This window comes from Cuculus canorus, chromosome 26 (assembly GCF_017976375.1).
Source record: "Cuculus canorus isolate bCucCan1 chromosome 26, bCucCan1.pri, whole genome shotgun sequence".
Taxonomy (NCBI): Eukaryota; Metazoa; Chordata; class Aves; order Cuculiformes; family Cuculidae; genus Cuculus; species Cuculus canorus.
In genome coordinates, this window is record NC_071426.1 from 6,487,232 (window position 1) to 6,505,779 (window position 18,548).

Consider the following 18,548-nt stretch of genomic DNA (forward strand, 5'->3'; position numbering starts at 1 on the left):
TTACGGCACTTTGTCACCCCATTTCTATGCTTGTGACATTTCCTGGTGGCAGCACAGCAGAAGTCCATTGTTCATTGACATGCTTTGGAGAAAGCACTTTAGAAACCTGGACCATCGCAGCTGGGATTGGGCACAAACTGCTGCCCCATCTCAGTCTATCATTTGGACAATCTGGGAGCTCAAGAGGAAAATCTATGCTCTGACAAATTAGCTCAATGCATTACAACAGCTTCTGCTTTACTCAGCCCTGTTCTACCCTCCACTGGGAGCAGAAACACATAAGAAATTATTTCATAGAATCATAGAAGCATGTATGTTTTGGGCTGGAAGGCACTTCAAAGATCATGCAGCTCCCCCGCCCACCACTGGATCCAGTTGCTCCAAGCCCCATCCAACCTGGCCTGGAACACCTCCAGGGATGGGGCAGCCACCACTGCTCTGGGAAACCTGGGCCAGGGCCTCCCCACCCTCACAGGAAAACATTTCTCCCTAAGATCTCATCTCAATCTCCTCTCTTGCAGCTCAAAATCATTCCCCCTCATCCTATCCCTGCACTCCCTGTTCCAAAGACCCTCCCCAGCTTTTCTGAAGCCCCTTTCAGTACTGGAAGCTGCCCTAAGGTCTCCCCACACCATTCTCTTCTCCAGGCTGAACAACCCCAACTCTTCCAGCCTGTCCTCATACAGGTGCTCCAGCCTTTTCATCATCTCTGTGGCCTCCTCTGGACTTACTCCAACAGCTCCAGGTCCTTCCTGAGCTGAGGATTCCAGAACAGGATGCAGGGCTCCAGATGGGGTCTCACCAGAGTGGAGCAGAAGGGCAGGAGCCCCTCCCTTGACCTCTGGTCCCACTGCTTTGGATGCAGCCCAAGATATTGGCTTTCTGGGCTGATAAGACCCCATATCTGGAAAGCGTCACCAAGTACCTCCAGCAGTAAACTAATGAGATAAACAGAAAGCTTTCTCTCATGAACCTCCAAAGGAATAATTAAAAAACCCAATCAAATCAACCCTAAATCATGAAAATTATGACAAAAGTAATTTGGGAGAGATCTAAGAAAGACATTCACTTCCTTGCTGGCACCATGTCAACAGTGTTGCAAATCTGCAACCCGTTATTCCTCTCCATATCAAGCGTCTGTGATGAAGAGCTTAATTACCTGTGCTGGCAAGATACTTGGATGCTCAGGCATCATTAATGGGAAATGGACTTCACGAGGCATGGCAAATCCTGCTGAATTTATGATTATGGCTTATTTCAGTTAATGTTTCTGCTCTATTTGAAAGGAGGTGTAAAAACAATGGTAAAAGGGTTTACTGTGCTAACCCATGCACACCTTGCTTTTAGCTGCTACTACTTGATCAATAATTATATTTCCAGAGTGCACTACAAGACAACCATCACCACAGTCATAAACTCTTCATCTTGTGAAGGATGCTCTAAAAAATGTAGTGACTTTTCCCACAGACAACATAAATGGAAGGGAAAAAATAACTAGAAGTGAATTGTTTTCCTCCTCAAGCACAGTGAAAGAGGACACTGACTGGATCCACCATGTACCTGAGGAAGCAGCAGGGAACAAACGATGCCCAATGTGGCCTCAAAGTTGTCTTTGAGCCAGAGACCAACAGCGTGGATGCAGCCTCGCACGTGGATGATGTTGAGCAGCTCCAGGCGCTGGAACCAGAGCAGGGAGAAGCATCAGTATCACAGTTATCACTGAGGTGTTGAGTTTGGGGGGAGATGTTAGCTCTCGCATTTACTCCTTCTTGCAAGCCGAAGGAGAAGTGTTACATAAGAAATGTTTGGGAATTGATCTCTTGGATTAGACCTTTCCTTGGTTTTCCTTGCCAAAATCCTGTCACTGTGAGCTACGGACCATATGCACGGAGACACTGCAGCTCTCTGCTGTGATACAGCCCCACCAGCACCCCCGAGGGCCTCAAAATCAGCATATCTCCTACCGCCAAGCCTCAAAATGTTTGCAACGCTCCAGGCTTGGGGAAGAGCGGCTGAAAAGCTGCCCAGTAGAAAACATCCTGGGGGTGCTGATCAGCAGTGGCTGAACATGAGCCAGCAGTGGCCCAAGTGGCCAAGAAGGCCAACAGCACCTGGCTTGGATCAGCCATGGGGTGATCAGCGGGAACAGGGACAGCATTGTCCCACTGGACTCAGTGCTGGTGAGCTGCACCTTGAATCCTGGGTTCAGTTTGGGCCGCTCACTCCAAGAAGGACATTAAAGGGCTGGAGCACGTCCAGAGAAGGGAACGGATCTGAGGAAGGGGCTGGAGAACAGGGGTTCTGGGAGCAGCTGAGGGCCCTGGGGCTGTTTAGCCTGGAGAAGAGGAGGCTGAGGGGAGACCTCATCACTCTCTGCAAGTCCTGGACAGGAGGATGTGGGGAGGTAGGTGCTGGGCTCTTCTCCCAAGTGACAAGGGATGGGACAAGAAGAAATGGCCTCAAACTGTGCCAAAGGAGGTTCTTTACTGAAAGAGTGGTGAAGCCCTGGAATAGCTGCCCTGGGTTGAGTCACCACCCCTGGAGGGGTTCAAAAAACATGCAGACATGTCATTTCGAGACATGGTTTTAACAGGTATGGTGGGGTTTGGCTGATCGTTGGACTGGATGACCTTAGAGGTCTTTTCCACCACTAACGATCTATGAAAACACAACTAAGAACTAACATTTCCTGGGGCTGATCCAGGAGAGAGCTCATCACTCTTAGAAAGGCCACGTCAAAGCTCGCAGAGACTACCCACACATGTCACGAGCCTGCCCATGCTCTGCAAGCCTGAGCAACACACTGGGACGTGAAGATAAAGCAATAGAGATTAATTTCTCTACAGCTGCAGTAACAGCCATCCTTAGCAGGGCCAAGCTCACCTGCAAAAACTGCTTCAGTCTAGGAACGCAGGAGAAGGAGAAGCAAACCTTGCAAACAGGAAGGAAAAAGACAACTTTACCTCTTTCTCAAGCGTCCTGTACCCACACAGGGTGTTAATGACTTCTCCAGGGACCTGCAAATAGAGAATTAGGGAACAGACTTAGCTCAGAGGCAGCCAAAGGGGAAATACAAGAAATAAGAATAAAAAAATAAGAAATAGAAGGGCTTGCCCAGCACCAGCGACCATTCAGCATAGCAGAAAGCAAGCAGCCACCTCACCACAAGCTCCTTTCTGGCAGCTTTAGACAGTGATGAGGTCTCCCCTCAACCTCCTCTTCTCCAGGCTAAACACCGCCAGGTCCCTTAGCAGCTCCTCATAACTCCTGTTCTCCAGCCCCTTCCCCAGCTCCGTTCCCTTCTCCGAACACACTCCAGCTCCTCAATGTCCTTTTTGGAGTGAGGGGCCCAAACTGAACCCAGGGTTCAAGGTGCAGCCCCATCAGTGCTGAGCACAGGGGGATGATCCCATCCCTGCTCCTGCTGGCCACCCCATGGCTGATCCAAGCCAGGTGTTGTTGGCCTTCTTGGCCACCTGGGCCACTGCTGGCTCACGTACAGCCACTGTTGACCAGCACCGAGCAGCTCTGGCACATCCTAGCTATTCAGGTACTTTGCACCTCTTGGGATCAGTCTTCTGACGGGGTTTCTGGGGCTTGTTTCATAGGTCAAACAGCAGCTTCCATCACACCGTGTGTCCTAAAGGATCCTTCTGCCCATAAAATAATAACATGCTGAAATTATTACTCTTTCAGAAAGATAGCTTTGACAGCCAGTAACAGCTCCTGGACAACAAAACAAAAACATCTCTCATGCTTTGGAGGCGCAGAGATGAAAGAGAGAAATGTGCACATTTAGGTGTAAATTATGCTTTCCTGCAAGACACAGTATAAAAGAAATATGCACCTCCAGACAGACTCCATCGATAAAGCAACATCTTGTTCCTCCTGTAATTGGCAGGGAAATTATTCCAGTGCTGCCTTACCAAGAGCTTCTGTACACACCACATCCCTCACAGTGCTATCAAAAATCCCATCTCTCACCCCTACCAGTCACTATTTACAACCTGGGCATAGTTAGGCAAACCAATTAGTCCATGTGATTATGAAAGACTTGCAGGGAAAACTGGAGATCAGCAGCAAAGCACCCGTCAGGATGGATGAACGAGACCTCAGCCAGGGCTGGGACCCTGGAACAGGAAGCCTTCAGCATAAGAGGAAATGGCAATGCTCTTAAGGTAATTCCTGTCGCTTGCACTGCTGTAAAGGAACCTGCACGTGACCACAGAGCCTTCTGTTTTTTTTATATTTGAAAAAATAAACTCTTTTTCATGATTATGGAATCCTGGAATGGTTCAGGTCAGAAGGGACCTCAAAGCCCATCCAGTCCCACTCCCTGCCATGGGCAGGGACACCTCCCACTGGATCAGGGGCTCCAAGCCCCATCCAACCTGGCCTTGAACACCTCCAGGGATGGGGCAGCCACCACTGCTCTGGGCAGCCTGGGCCAGGGCCTCCCCACCCTCACAGGAAAACATTTCTCCCCAAGATCTCATCTCAATCTCCTCTCTTGCAGCTCAAAATCATTCCCCCTCATCCTATCCCTGCACTCCCTGTTCCAAAGACCCTCCCCAGCTTTTCTGAAGCCCCTTTCAGTACTGGAAGCTGCTCTAAGGTCTCCCCACACCATTCTCTTCTCCAGGCTGAACAACCCCAACTCTTCCAGCCTGTCCTCATACAGGTGCTCCAGCCTTTTCATCATCTCTGTGGCCTCCTCTGGACTTACTCCAACAGCTCCAGGTCCTTCCTGAGCTGAGGATTCCAGAACTGGATGCAGGGCTCCAGGTGGGTTCTCACCAGAGTGGAGCAGAAGGGCAGGAGCCCCTCCCTTGCCCTCTGGTCCCATCGCTCTGGATGCAGCCCAAGACATGGTTGGTTTCTGGGCTATGAGTGCACATTTCAGCTCACACTGAAATTCTCATCACCCAGTATCCCAAGTCCTTCTCCTCAAGGCTGCTCTCAATCCGTTTTCCACCCAGCCTGGATTTGTGCTCAGAATTGCCCCAACCCACGTGCAGGACCAGTGTGCACAGAGGGAATGTGCCCTGCCCAGGCTATTGTCTTGTGTTACCTTGGTTCGTGAGTGTTGGATTGAGATGTCCCAGAGGAGGAAGAACAATCAAAAGATCTGTCTGCTTTACTGGTATCCACTGAAACCCCACCTGGAAAAGGCTGTATCACACGTCTCGCTCCTATCAGCATTTTTTGTTCTTTCCACAACATTACATTTCCAAATGAACTCTTCTGGTACCTCTCTACCTAAATCTCAAAGGTCTTTTAAGACAAAAGGATGCTTTGCTCTCCATCTTTTGTTCATGAAGGTACAAATGGAGAAGGTGAACACAAGAAGAGATGGGTTTCTTACCCTACGAGCCAGTAGGTTTGTAAGTGGTAGATAAAAAGGTTATTCACAGCAGAGAGAACATTGCGTCCAGTATCTGAAGGGGCTACAAGAAAGCTGGAGAGGGGCTGTTTATACAGACACAAGAGTGGTAGGATGAGGGTCGATGGGTATAAGCTGGAGAGGGGCAGATTTGGACTGGAAATAAGGAGGAATTTCTTCACTATAGGAGTGCGGAGGCCCTGGCCCAGGTTGCCCAGGGAAGTGGTGGCTGCCCCATCCCTGGAGGTGTTCAAGGCCAGGTTGGATGCGCTTTGGGCAGCCTGATCCAGTGGGAGGTGTCCCTGCCCATTGCAGGGGGTGGAACAGGATGGGCTTTGAGGTCCCTTCCAACCCAAACTATTCTATGATTCTGTTCATCTCCAGCCACCACAGAACCCAAACACGTGCCTGGGTGGTCTGTGGTTGTCCCTCCAGCTGCAGGGCCAAGGCAAGATCTTCTCTTCATCCCTGAAACTAAATTCTGGTAGAAAGGGTTTTTAGCAAGGTTTGCATGTTGTTAAGACCCAATCAGGTATGTCCAGAGGATCACACAGAAATACCTCCTTCATCCCAAGGTGCAGAGGTGCTTCTCCCACTTTCTCAGCTCACAAGGAAAACCCCCATGAGAGCTTCGCCATTTCAGCAAACAGCTACAAACGTACTGGAGCTTACGGAAAATGCTGTTACAAGGGTTTTACTCTCTCATTTTAACTAAATTACTTGGTTTATGTCACAGACAGCAGAAAACTCCCACAGGAGCTGGCTCTTGTAATCCATTTCACCCACTATTGATATTGCAACAGGCTGATTTCTTAACCTAAAAAAACCTGTAGTGCTGAAACTAAAGTGTCTGAAGAATGAGGCTCTATCTATCTACACGGTTACTGCTCTCACCAAGAAAAGTTTCGTTTCTCATCGAGATTTAGATGCATTTGGTGAGGCCTCACTTCCCATAAAACCTGTCAGAGCCACATTCGTGGGCTTTAATTCTTGAAAAAAGCATAGAGGATTTACTGTGGACTTTCCCTCCCAGGGGTGGCGGTTACAGTCCTTCTCTGGAGCATCTCAAGCCCGGCTCCTTCCAATGGAAAGCTAAAAAATCGCCCTATTATTTACCCTACTAGAACAGAGTCAAAGAATCATAGAACCATTTCAGCAGAGGGGACCTCAAAGCCCATCCAGTCCCACCCCTGCCATGGGCAGGGACACCTCCCACTGGATCAGGGGCTCCAAGCCCCATCCAACCTGGCCTTGAACCTCTCCAGGGATGGCACAGCCACCACTGCTCTGGGCAACCTGGGCCAGGGCCTCCCCGCCCTCACAGAAAAAAATTTCTCCCTAAGATCTCATCTCCATCTCCCCTCTTGCAGCTCAAAACCATTCCTCCTCATCTCATCCCTGCACCCCCTCATCCAGAGCCCCTCTCCAGCTTTCCCAGAGCCCCTTTCCATACTGGAAGCTGCTCTAAGGTCTCCCATGAGCCTTCCGTTCTCCAGACTGAACAACCCTAACTGCCTCAGCCTGTCCCCATACAGGAGGTGCTCCAGCCCTCGGATCATCTGTGTGGCCTCCTCTGGACTCGCTCCAACAGCTCCATGTCCTTCCAGTGCTGAAGATTCCAGGAAAAAATCATGTTTGATTTCTTATATCATCAAGAACAATACCTACTGCCAGCTGTGCTCAGGTCTTTTGTTTGCCAATTTGTCACCCAAAACCATGGGGAGTGTAAAAATACTGAAAAACACACTTGTCTCTCTCCGGCACATCCTCTCTCATAACACAAAAGAACACCACATGAATTTCTAATTCCATCTTCAGGAGCTTTACGATTCTTAATCAACTCCCTGATTAGAGATGACAATTATTTTTGCAGCTGATTTGCATGTCAGACTTCCACTGATAATTAAAATACCTCAGATTTCACTTTTTTCCATTAAAAATCCAACAACAGTACAAGAATGAATCACATAATAACAGAATGGATTGTCCCCCACTGCTCCGTGCTGCAGTGGGCCCACCTTGAGCACTGGGGCAGTTCTGGGCACCAGAGGATAGAAAGAGTCTAAAGCTACTGGAAGGCATCCAGACGAGGCCACGGAGTCAGTGAAGGGTTTAGAGGGGAAGGTGTGTGAGGAGCAGCTGAAGTCACTGGGTCTGTTCAGCCTGCAGGAGACTGAGGGGAGACATCATGGTGCTCTGCAGCTTCTTCACAAGGGGAGGAGAAGCAGGAGGTGCTGAGCGATTCTCTCTGGTGACCAACAACAGGACCAGAGGGAATGACAGGTAGATGCCAGGGGAGGGTTAGGTTGGACAATAGGAAAAGCTTCTTTATCCAGCAGGTGGTGGAGCACTAGAACAACTCCCCGGGAAAGCAGTCACGGTGCCAAGCTGGACAACATTTCAGAAGCATTTGGCCAACGCCCTCAACTCCACAGTATGAATGTTGGGGTGTCCTGTGCAGGGACAGGAGTTGGTCCTTGCGGGTCCCTTCAAACTCAGGACATTCTTGGAGTCTACAAGCAAACCTTACAGTCTCGCTGTTAACTCCTCACAGCTTACAAGTCATCAGAGCCAAGCTACCAGCGAGCCACAAGACTCGCATTGATCTTTTTATTGTATCTACTATTTGCAAGTGTTTGGTCTCAAATGACCTTCTTGTGATTCTATTTCTTTGCAAAACAATCTTCCAAACCCTTTTTATATCTCACATTAGGTTGAAAAACAGGAACTCAGCCTTTCTAACAACTCCGTTGCATGACAGAAAGGCAATTAAATGGCCCAGTGCTTTGGTATTTATTCTATATTAAATCTACTAAAATACAGTGTAGTCTATATATATGTTTCTAGCTTCTTTAGCATCTCATGCTGGTGCTGTATCAAACTGCTCTGCAAGATGGCAATGAAGTTTGGAAGAATCATAGAATAGTTTGGGTTGGAAGGGACGCTAAAGATCATCCAGTTCCACCCCGTGCCATGGACAGGGACACCTCCCACTGGATCAGGGGCTCCAAGCCCAGTCCACTCTGGCCTTGAACACCTCCAAGGATGGGACAGGCACCACTTCTTGAAGCAACGTGGGCCAGGGCTCTCCACTCTTCTCATGAAGAAATTCCTCCTTATGCCCAGTCTAAATCTGCCCCTCTCAAGTTTATCCCCGTTGCCCCTCGTCCTATCACTCCAGGCCTTTGTAAACAGCCCCTCCCCAGCTTTCTTGGAGCCCCTTCACGTGCTGGAAGGTCACTATAAGGTCTCCTCAGAGCCTTCTCTTCTCCAGGCTGAACAACTCCAAGTCTCTCAGTCTGTCTTCATAGCAGAGGTGCTCCAGCCCTCAGATCACCTTTGTAGCCTCCTCTGGACCTGTTCCAACAGCTCTGTGTCCGTCTTATCTTGAGTGTTCCAGAACTGGACACAGGACTCCAGATGAGGTCTCACAAGAGAGGAACAGAGGGACAGAACCACCTCCCTCGCTCTGCTGCCCACGCTGCTTTGGATGCAGCTCAGGACACAGTAGGTCTTCTGGGCTGTGAGTGCATGTTGCCAGCTCATGTCAAGCTTCTCATCAACCAGCACCCCAAGTCCTTCTCCTCAGGGCTGCTCTCAATCACATCATCCCCATTCCTGTAGTGAAAACAGGGACTGCCCCGATCCAGGTGTTGGACCTTGCACTTGGCATATCTCTCCAATTTAGAGAGAAGGATGTGGTGGGGGACTGCGTCAAAGGCTTTACAGAAGTCTAGATAGATCACATCCATCTTTTTACCCATGTCCACTGCTGCAGTTACCCCATCATAGAAGGCCACGAAGTTGGTCAGACAGGACTTGTCCCTGGTGAAGCCATGCTGGCTGCCATTAATCACCTCCCTGTCCTCCATGTGCTTGAGCAGAGCTTCTAGGAGGATCTGTTCCATGAGCTTCCCAGGCACAGAGGTGAGACAGGTCAGTAGTTCCCAGGATCATCTTATAGGGAAGAGACTCTATAGCACAGAAATATGCCACAATAACCAGCTGCAAGAGGGTGTTTTGCTGACATATTTACTGAAAGAAAGGCCCTTTCCATGCCTTGGCTGCCTTACCTTCCTGATGCAGCACGTGTAGGGCACACCACACGCCAGCGGCCCGCTGCTGTTGCAGGAGTGGTACAGGTTAACCTCCCAGTCTCGGTATTCATCGCCACCACAGCATGAAAACTGCAAAGAAGATGAAGAGGAGAGGATGAACTGAACAAACCGCGACACCTCCAGCCCACTGACCTCCCCTCCAGCCTCGCTCTGCATCTCCGTCGCCGCTTTGCATCGCCAGCATTGAGAGTCTCGATTCTTTTCTGCTTTCCATGAGCCTAAATAAGAAGTTGAAGACACTGCAAGAAAAGAAAAGGGGTTCTTTAGCCTCATTAACTATCACATTAAACTTCCAGAGGGCAGACTTTGGCCTGTTCAGAAGGTTGATTAGCAAAGTCCCGTGGGAAACAGTCCTTCAGGGCAAGGGAGACCATGAGGGTTGGGTGCTCTTGAAAAGTGAAATCCTAGCAGCTCAAGAGCAAACCATCCCTGTGTTCCGGAAAAGGAGCCGGCGGGGGGAAAAGCCAGCTTGGTGGAGCAGGGAGATCTCAAGAGGTGTCAATAATAAGAAGAAGCTCTATGTGCTTTGGAGGAAAGGACAGGCATCTTGGGTGGACTACAGGGAGGAAGTGAGATCGTGCAGGGAAAAAATCAGGAGGGCCAAGGCTCAACTAGAAGTAAAACTCGCTAAGTTCTGTGAAAGACAACAAAAAGTCTTTCTACAAATACATTAACAGGAAAAGGAGGACGAGGGAGAATATCCAGTCTCTATTGGATGCAGAAGGAATAACAGTGACAGGGGATAAGGACAAGGCTGAGGTACTTAATGCCTTCTTCGCCTCAGCCTTTAATAGCAAAGAAAGTTGTTCCTTCTGTTTACAAATCCAAGAGTTAGAGGGGCAGAATGAGGCTCCCGTGATCCAAGAGGAGGCGGTTAGAGACTTGCTTGCCCAGCTAGACGCCCACAAGTCTATGGGGCCGGATGGGATCCACCCAAGAGTATTGAAGGAGCTGGCGGATGTCCTTTCCAAACCCCTATCCATCATCTTCCAGAGGTCCTGGCTGACTGGGGAAGTTCCACTGGACTGGAGGCTGGCTGATGTTGTGCCCATATATAAGAAGGGTTGCAGGGAGGATCCGGGGAACTACAGGCCTGTCAGTCTCACCTCAGTGCCGGGGAAAGTCATGGAACAGGTAATCTTGAGTGCTATCATGAAGCACACGCAAGAGAACCGGGTGATCAGGCCCAGTCAACATGGGTTTACAAAAGGCAGATCTTGCCAAACTAACCTGATCACCTTCTGTGACAAAACCACTCGACTACTGGATGGGGGAAAGGCCGTGGATGGAGTCTTCTTGGACTTCAGTAAAGCCTTTGACACAGTTTCTCACAGCATTCTGCTTCAGAAACTGTCAGCCTCTGGCCTGGACAGGCGCACACTCTCCTGGGTTGAAAACTGGTTGGATGGCCCAGAGAGTGGTGGTCAATGGAGTTAACTCCAGCTGGAGGCCAGTCACAAGTGGAGTTCCTCAGGGCTCAGTACTGAGTCCAGCTCTGTTCAATGTCTTTATCAATGACCTGGATGAAGGCATTGAGTGCACCCTCAGCAAGTTTGCAGATGACACTAAGCTGGGAGGAAGTGTGGATCTGCTGGAGGGTAGGAGGCTCTGCAAAGGGATCTGAACAGGCTGGACTGCTGGGCCGAGGCCAATGGCATGAGGTTTAACAAGGCCAAATGCCGGGTCCTGCACTTGGGGCACAACAACCCTATGCAGCGCTACAGACTGGGGGAAGAGTGGCTGGAGAGCTGCACGGAAGAGAAGGACCTGGGGGTGATGGTTGACAGCCGACTGAACATGAGCCAGCAGTGTGCCCAGGGGGCCAAGAAGGCCAACGGCTTCTTGGCATGGATCAGAAACGGTGTGACCAGCAGGTCCAGGGAGGTTATTCTCCCTCTGTACTCGGCACTGGTGAGACCACACCTCGAATATTGTGTTCAGTTCTGACCCCTCACCACAAGAAGGATGTTGAGGCTCTGGAGTGTGTCCAGAGAAGAGCAACGAAGCTGGTGAGGGGCTGGAGAACAAGTCTTATGAGGAGCGGCTGAGAGAGCTGGGGTTGTTTAGCCTGGAGAAGAGGAGGCTGAGGGATGACCTTATTACTCTCTACAACTACCTGAAAGGAGGTTGTGGAGAGGAGGGAGCTGGGCTCTTCTCCCCAGTGACTGAGGACAGGACAAGAGGGAATGGCCTGAAGCTCCGCCAGGGGAGGTTCAGGTTGGATATCAGAAAAAAATTCTTCACAGTAGGAGTCACTGGGTACTGGCAGAGGCTGCCCAGGGAGGTGGTCGAGTCGCCTTCCCTGGAGGTGTTCAAGGAACGGGTGGATGAAGTGCTGAGGGACATGGTTTAGGGAGTGTTAGGAATGGTTGGACTCGATGATCCATTGGGTCCTTTCCAACCTTGTGATTCTGTGATTCTGTGATCTTAGAGGCGTGCAGCAGTTATAGTTGTGAACACGTGTATTGGAGGAATCCTTGCCTTCAGGAGCTCAGGAAAGCTCAGGCTCATTCATGCTTCACTTATTTAATTACAGGTGACTAATCCATCCTGTTCCCTGGTTACGCAGGAGAGATGGTTCTTATAGTGTCTGGAATGAAAGTATTTCTTGGTTCTTGAAGGCAGCTCAGCCAGTCGGTGCCATTTGACAAGATGCTAATAAGGCTCCGCAGTTTAACAGGGATTTCTCTTCCCGTCAAGTTAAATAAAAGATCAAATGCTACAGCTACAAAGGAAAAAAAATCTTGGGTTTTTTTCTGTTCACACAATGAAGAAGAAAAAATATAATGAAAGTAATTTTCTGTTCTCCACAGAATAAAAGTGGGCTTATTATATCCAGAGTCATCCTTCGCTTGGTAAACAAGCTTGAATCTTTACTTTTTTCCCCTGGAAAGGAAAGCCTGAACTGGGCAGGAGAGGAATGTGTGCTTAGTAAAACCCAGTTTTTTCCATGTCTTGAAGCACCACGCTCTGAAAGGAGCAGTTTCTGGGAGAGGTTTAACGCTGAGAGCATCTGATGGGCTCTTGCTGATGGGCTACAACTCATCTTGGCCAACAGTAGCAAGAAAAGACAGCCGCTCCCAGCGTCTTCATGGCCTCCTCCATGACAGGAGAGGCAGATACGGCCAGGAGCAGCCAACCCACAGATTTACAACTATTTTCTATCTTCCTAGCTTTTGTTTCTTTATTGCTTTTGATCCTAACCCTATCAGTGAGGGAGAGCAGCTTGCAGAAGTTGCCTGGGAGAGAGAGGGGAGAGAAACTCTTAAAGGGATATTGATATCAATATCATAGAATCATGGAATGGTTTGGGTTGGAAGGGACCTCAAAGCCTACCCAGTCCCACCTCCTGCCATGGATCCTCCCACTGGATCAGGGGCTCCAAGCCCCATCCAACCTGGCCTTGAACACCTCCAGGGATGGGGCAGCCACCACTGCTCTGGGCAGCCTGGGCCAGGGCCTCCCCACCCTCACAGCAAAACATTTCTCCCCAAGATCTCATCTCAATCTCCCCTCTTGCAGCTCAAAACCATTCCCCCAGTCCTGTCCCTGCACTCCCTGATCCAGAGCCTCTCCTCAGCTTTCCTGGAGCCCCTTTCCATACTAGAAGCTGCTCTAAGATCTCCCTGGAGTCTTTTCTTCTCCAGACTGAACAACCTCAACTCTCTCAGCCTGTCCTTGTACAGGAGGTGCTCCGGCCCTTGGATCATCTCTGTTTCCTCCTCTGGGCTCACTCCAATGGCTCCTCAAAGCTACATATTGCTACACATTCAATATCCCCATGCTGCAAAGAAGTAGCTTCTGTTTGCTTTTATAATAGTGCAGAAATTAGCACCAAATCCTTATAATGAGGGTTACCAGCTGCTGGGAAGCCTCGACAGGGTGTTTTGTTCTCTGCAAATAGAGGTCTAGCCCAAACTGCTGGTTTGCCTGGATTTATTTCTCATAAGCTGAAACAGACTTCAGTGTGAGTTTTATTTTCATGTGGGCTCCTGGAGCTCCAAGAAGCATAACAAGCAGGAAAAAACAAAGAGTGCCCATGGAAAAAGAATCACAGGTTACATCTGAGAAGCTCTCTTGTGTCAAAGACCACCCCCACCACCCAGAGGATCAGGGCTCATTATGGCTAAAACCCTCACCCTCTTGAAAACCTTGTGAAGGCTGATTTTAATCTTCCCCAAGAAGAAAGGAGGAGGTTTGCAAGCACAACATCCTCATCACTCCAAGCCTTACTTCAAGTTTGGAACCACTTGGTTTCAGCAAGAACTGCAGCCCCAGCAGCTGTTTGAAATTCAAATCCCGTGCTCAGCCTGGTGATTTGAACTCTTCTCTTTCACCTCTACTCAGCAGAGCACCAAGAAGAGATAAAGCGAGGAGCAGCAGAGCTGCAGTGAGCGACTCAGGGCAAACCTGGGCTTTTAAGTCAGCCTGGCCTCCAGCCTCGCACCCAGGGACCACAGAAGGCAGGAGTTCAGCAAAAAAATGAATGATGATTCATGTAAGTATGATTTTCTTTAGGGCAATTTATTTCCATATCTCCTTGCTCACAGGCAGCCAGAAGGAGTGGGTGTTGAGAGGTAAAACTGCATTATTTGTGCCATCACCCTGGTAATGTAAAATATTAATGCCTGGTACTTTGGACTGTAATTATTTGTTATTTTTACTGTATGCTACTGGTCTACGGGTGCAAAGGCAGATGTCGTGAGTTTAAAAGCATCACTGGAAAGAGAGTTTAAGCAAAATTCAAATCCTAAGGAGTATGGTGTGGTTTAGCCTGAGCTAAATAAGCCACGTGTAGCCGACCTATGCATAGATAAGGTTTTTAACAGGGAACATGGCAAGAATTAACCACTAAATGATGATAACTCCCAAGTAACTGATGATTCTCCCAAGTAACATGGGATGGGATGAGAGGAAACGGTCTCAAGTTGCACCAAGAGAGGTTTAGATTGGATATTAGGAATAATTTCTTTACTGAAAGAGCAATGAAGCATTGGACCAGGCTGCCCAGGGCAGTGGTGGAGTCTCCATCCATCGAGGGGTTCAAAGAACACACAGACGTGGCACTTTGGGACATGGTTTAGCAGGCACGGTGGGGTTGGACTGGATGAGCTGAGAGGTCTTTTGCAACCTTAATGATTCCATGATTCTATAATAGACTGCTCTGAGCTTGTGTTTTAACAAAAAAAGCAGGTTTGAGTGCAATCTGTCCAGAATGACTGCAAGTTTTCATCCTGGGAAGGGAAGGGAAGGGAAGGGAAGGGAAGGGAAGGGAAGGGAAGGGAAGGGAAGGGAAGGGAAGGGAAGGGAAGGGAAGGGAAGGGAAGGGAAGGGAAGGGAAGGGAAGGGAAGGGAAGGGAAGGGAAGGGAAGGGAAGGGAAACTTCAAGATGAAGATCTCCCACTGAAAATGTTTAATAAAAAGTCAAGTGAAGAAGTATATGGGAAAACATCGTAAAAATGGGGTGAGATTATAAGACAAATGCTTGATCCTCACTAGTTTGGATAAAGAAATCTTCCCACCAATGCAGCTGCTTTCCTTAGAGATCTGCAGTCAAACCTCCTTGCCAAAGCTCATTGAGGTCCCACGTGGGCTTTCCAGCTGCTCACAGCAGCATCCACTTATCCTATGGAGAGGTCTGAATTGTAGCATCCTCTCTTAGAGCATCCTAAAAACATGAAAAAGGCTCAGATCTTTCTTGGAATCACTTCATCCGGAGACCTTCAGAGAGCTCCCAGTTTTATTAATGCACTCAGCTCAGCAATGATGACTCCAAGAGTCAAAGCAGGCATTTAAGCCAAAGGAGGGGAGTGTGGAGGGCACAACTCCAGCTACATCAAAGAAGAAGGAGTTCAGTCTCCATTTCTTCAAAGTGAGAGATAACATTCACATATTTATGATCCTCCAACCCATAATGAAAGGAAAGAAATCAGACTGAGGTGAGAACATTCAAAGTTCGTGTCAAAGCAGCTTTGCTGGCAAAGCCTGGCTCTGCTCTCCAAAGCCAAGTTACAAGCCTAACATCACCATGGTTTCTCTCCTAGACCTCAATTTTTTATCTTTTCCTCACTTCTTTGTTTTCATTCGACAAATGCTTCACTCCCACAATGACACAAATAAAGGGCAATTTAATATCCTCACTCAAAAGTGAGGATGGTTTTACTGCAGGCTGGCTCAGGGACAGGGGAAGATCCTGCCAATCCCCGGCAGGCTCTAAGCATTAGACAGGAGTCAGAACATAAACCACACCCCTAAAAATACTCATAGGATCATACTATGTCCAAAGTTGGAAGGAGCACACAAGGATCACAGAGTCCAACTCCTGTCCCTGCACAGGACACCCCAACATTCACATCGTGGGGCTCAGGGTGTTGGCCAAATGCTTCTGGAATATTGTCCGGCTTGGCACCCTGACTGCTTTCCCAGGGAGCTGTTCTAGTGCTCCACCATCTGCTGGATAAAGAACCTTTTCCTCCTGTTCAACCTAAGCTAAAGTAGGCTATACCAAGCCCCATTACTGGACTGGACATAGCTTTCACCAGTCCCAAGAACAGCTTGATCCCAGTGCTGCCCATGGAGAGGCTGGTGGTCACCTCTCTTTCCAACTACTCTGTGAGAACACCCTATCCACACTTTTCCTGTTGAGTCAGGAAAGGTCTTGGCCAGCTACTGATGACACACTGAGTATAAATATTTACCTAAGGTGGCCTATCTAAGGGTCACTGCAGCCCTGAAGCAGCTTTAGCACACGCTATTTGATTCCTTCATCTCTCTGTACATAGGCTGGTGGAGCTATCAAAACAGCTTGCAGGCATTAGGCACCATTCTCCCATCAAGACCAGGAAATAGAAATACCTTAGTAAGGTCCACCTGGTACGGTGTGGAGCAGAAGATACTCATTGCAGGGAGCACAGACCATAGAATAACTCACTGAAAACAGCAGTGGGGTGAGCTTGGAGAACAGCACAACACCACACTCTGCACAAAGAGCAGTGCAAGCCAAGAGAGATATTCAAGGAAGGTCAAGCAAAGCACCCTGGGATGGGAATAAGTAACGTAACCAGCAGGTCAAGGGAAGGGATGCTGCCCTTCTACTCTGCTCTTGAGAGACCTGCATTCAGTTCTGGAGCCCTCAGTGCAGGAAGGTCAAGAACCTGTTCAAGCAAGTGCAGAGGAGGCCATTTAGATGATCCAAGGGCTGGAGCACCTCCCGTACGAGAGGCCTTAGAGCAGCTTCCAGTACAGAAAGGGGCTCCAGGAAAGCTGGAGAGGGGCTCTTGATCAGGGAGGCGGGAACAGGATGAGGGAAGAGTTTTCAGCTGCAAGAGGGGAGACTGAGATGAGATCTTAGAAAGAAATGTTTTAATGTGAGGTGGGGAGGCCCTGGCCCAGGTTGCCCAGAGCAGTGGTGGCTGCCCCATCCCTGGAGAGATTCAAGGCCAGGTTGGATGGGGCTTGGAGCCCCTGATACAGTGGGAGGTGTCCCTGCCTATGGCAGGGGGTGGGACTGCATAGGCCCCTTCCAACCAAAACCATTCCATGGTTTTATGATCTCTAAAAGTACAGGAAAAAAAAAAACACTTCTTGTTTGAGGCACAGAGTCAACTGCCCCTTGGAAAAATTCCCAACCAGACCACCCCTATGCCACCCCCTTCCAAAGCCGAACCTTTTCTTGTACAAAATCCAAGATGTTCTTGAAGTCAAGGTCATCATAATAGTGCCGGATGCCCTCCTGGATGTTGGCATGGAAAACTGCATTCATCTGGGGACGGGGAAAAAAAAAAAAAAAATCAAACCCACAGCTCACAGGTGGAAGAGGGACTGCGGAAATATTGCAAAACATGAACATTTTTTTCATATCAAGTGTTGCCAGCTGTTACCGGAGGAAAAATTCAACCTGCACACTGGCACAAGCCTATTTCTTGGGGCAAAACTAATTATTTTGGAGCTCTCAAGGTTAGCAGCATCCCATAGCAGCTTTTCGTTTCCTCCACTTGCAAGCAGACCCACACACCTTCACCCACTCATTTTTTCCTATTACATTTAATTATCAATGTGATTTCTTTGACATCTCCCTCAAGTTCTCCAATTCCATTGACTAACAGAGTTTTATCCACTGGTGGGGGGGTTCTGGTGCATTAGGAGGGGCTGGAGGAGGTGAAATGGGCCATGACAGCCAACCTGGCCGGCTGCGCAGTGATTTCTCCATGGGATGACCTACACGCAGGAGCAGAGACCTTATCAGAGCCCTCAATCACTTCTAATCCCAACAAATCATCCAGGAACCCAATCGTGCCTTGAAAGGGAATGGTGCAGCCAGGCTGGGGCTCTCCCTGCTGCTCCCTCAGCCATATAGCAGAGGACACTCTGACACATCAGGCATTCCACATTAAACACTAATTGAATTGAAAATGTCTTTTACAGAAGCCTGGGAAGCTGATTAGGGAGATGAGAGTGGAGGTTCGAGATGTCCTACACCGAGCCCAGCACAGGTTTGCCATTTGACTCCTGACAAAGCACTGAGCAGAAATACTAATGAAAGGAAAAGGAACTTTATTTCTGAGTTAGAAGCAGGGGAAAGGCGGGGGGAAGAAAGCACTGGTTTTCATAATTCACTCTGACATGAAAATTAGAGGTTGGGTAAACCGTGAACGGGGAGAAAAAGTGAAAAGAAGAGAAATGAAGGCACGTCAGAGCGGCAAACAAAGCCTGCCGACAGCAACGGATCAGGCACGGGGATCAGAGAAAACCTTTAAGAAATCACTCATCTGGAAGTTGATTAAAATGTTAATTCCTGGGTTGCTCACCACCAGGACCAAACACAACGGGCAACACCAGGGTTGTACTGTTTTCTGCTTGTTTTGCCCCAGGAAGGCCCATCCCAGGATTCTATTGCCATCGGAGAAGATGCCAGCCCGGAGGCAGCCTCAGTAATTAAAGCTTCATTTTAAAGTAGGAGATAAATGTTGCAGGGTTAAATCATTAAGTTCTGGTTATGAGACCTCTCCACTCCTTTCCCTTCAGGGATGCCAAACCCATTGTCTTCT

General features: G+C 48.9%; 1 protein-coding gene across 7 annotated transcripts in view; it reads right to left on the bottom strand.

The window, feature by feature from the left end:
* The window catches only part of LOC104067019 (tetraspanin-15), a 66,283-nt gene that overhangs the window by 20,630 nt on the left and 27,105 nt on the right, over positions 1-18,548 (bottom strand). For all 7 annotated transcript variants that reach the window (XM_054088830.1, XM_054088829.1, XM_009569705.2 and 4 more), the window contains 4 exons: positions 17,168-17,263; positions 9,457-9,570; positions 2,964-3,017; positions 1,561-1,677 (listed from right to left, as the gene is read on the bottom strand). In XM_054088830.1, coding sequence (XP_053944805.1) covers positions 1,561-1,677; positions 2,964-3,017; positions 9,457-9,570; positions 17,168-17,263 — 381 coding nt within the window. The remainder of the gene's footprint in view (positions 1-1,560; positions 1,678-2,963; positions 3,018-9,456; positions 9,571-17,167; positions 17,264-18,548) is intronic.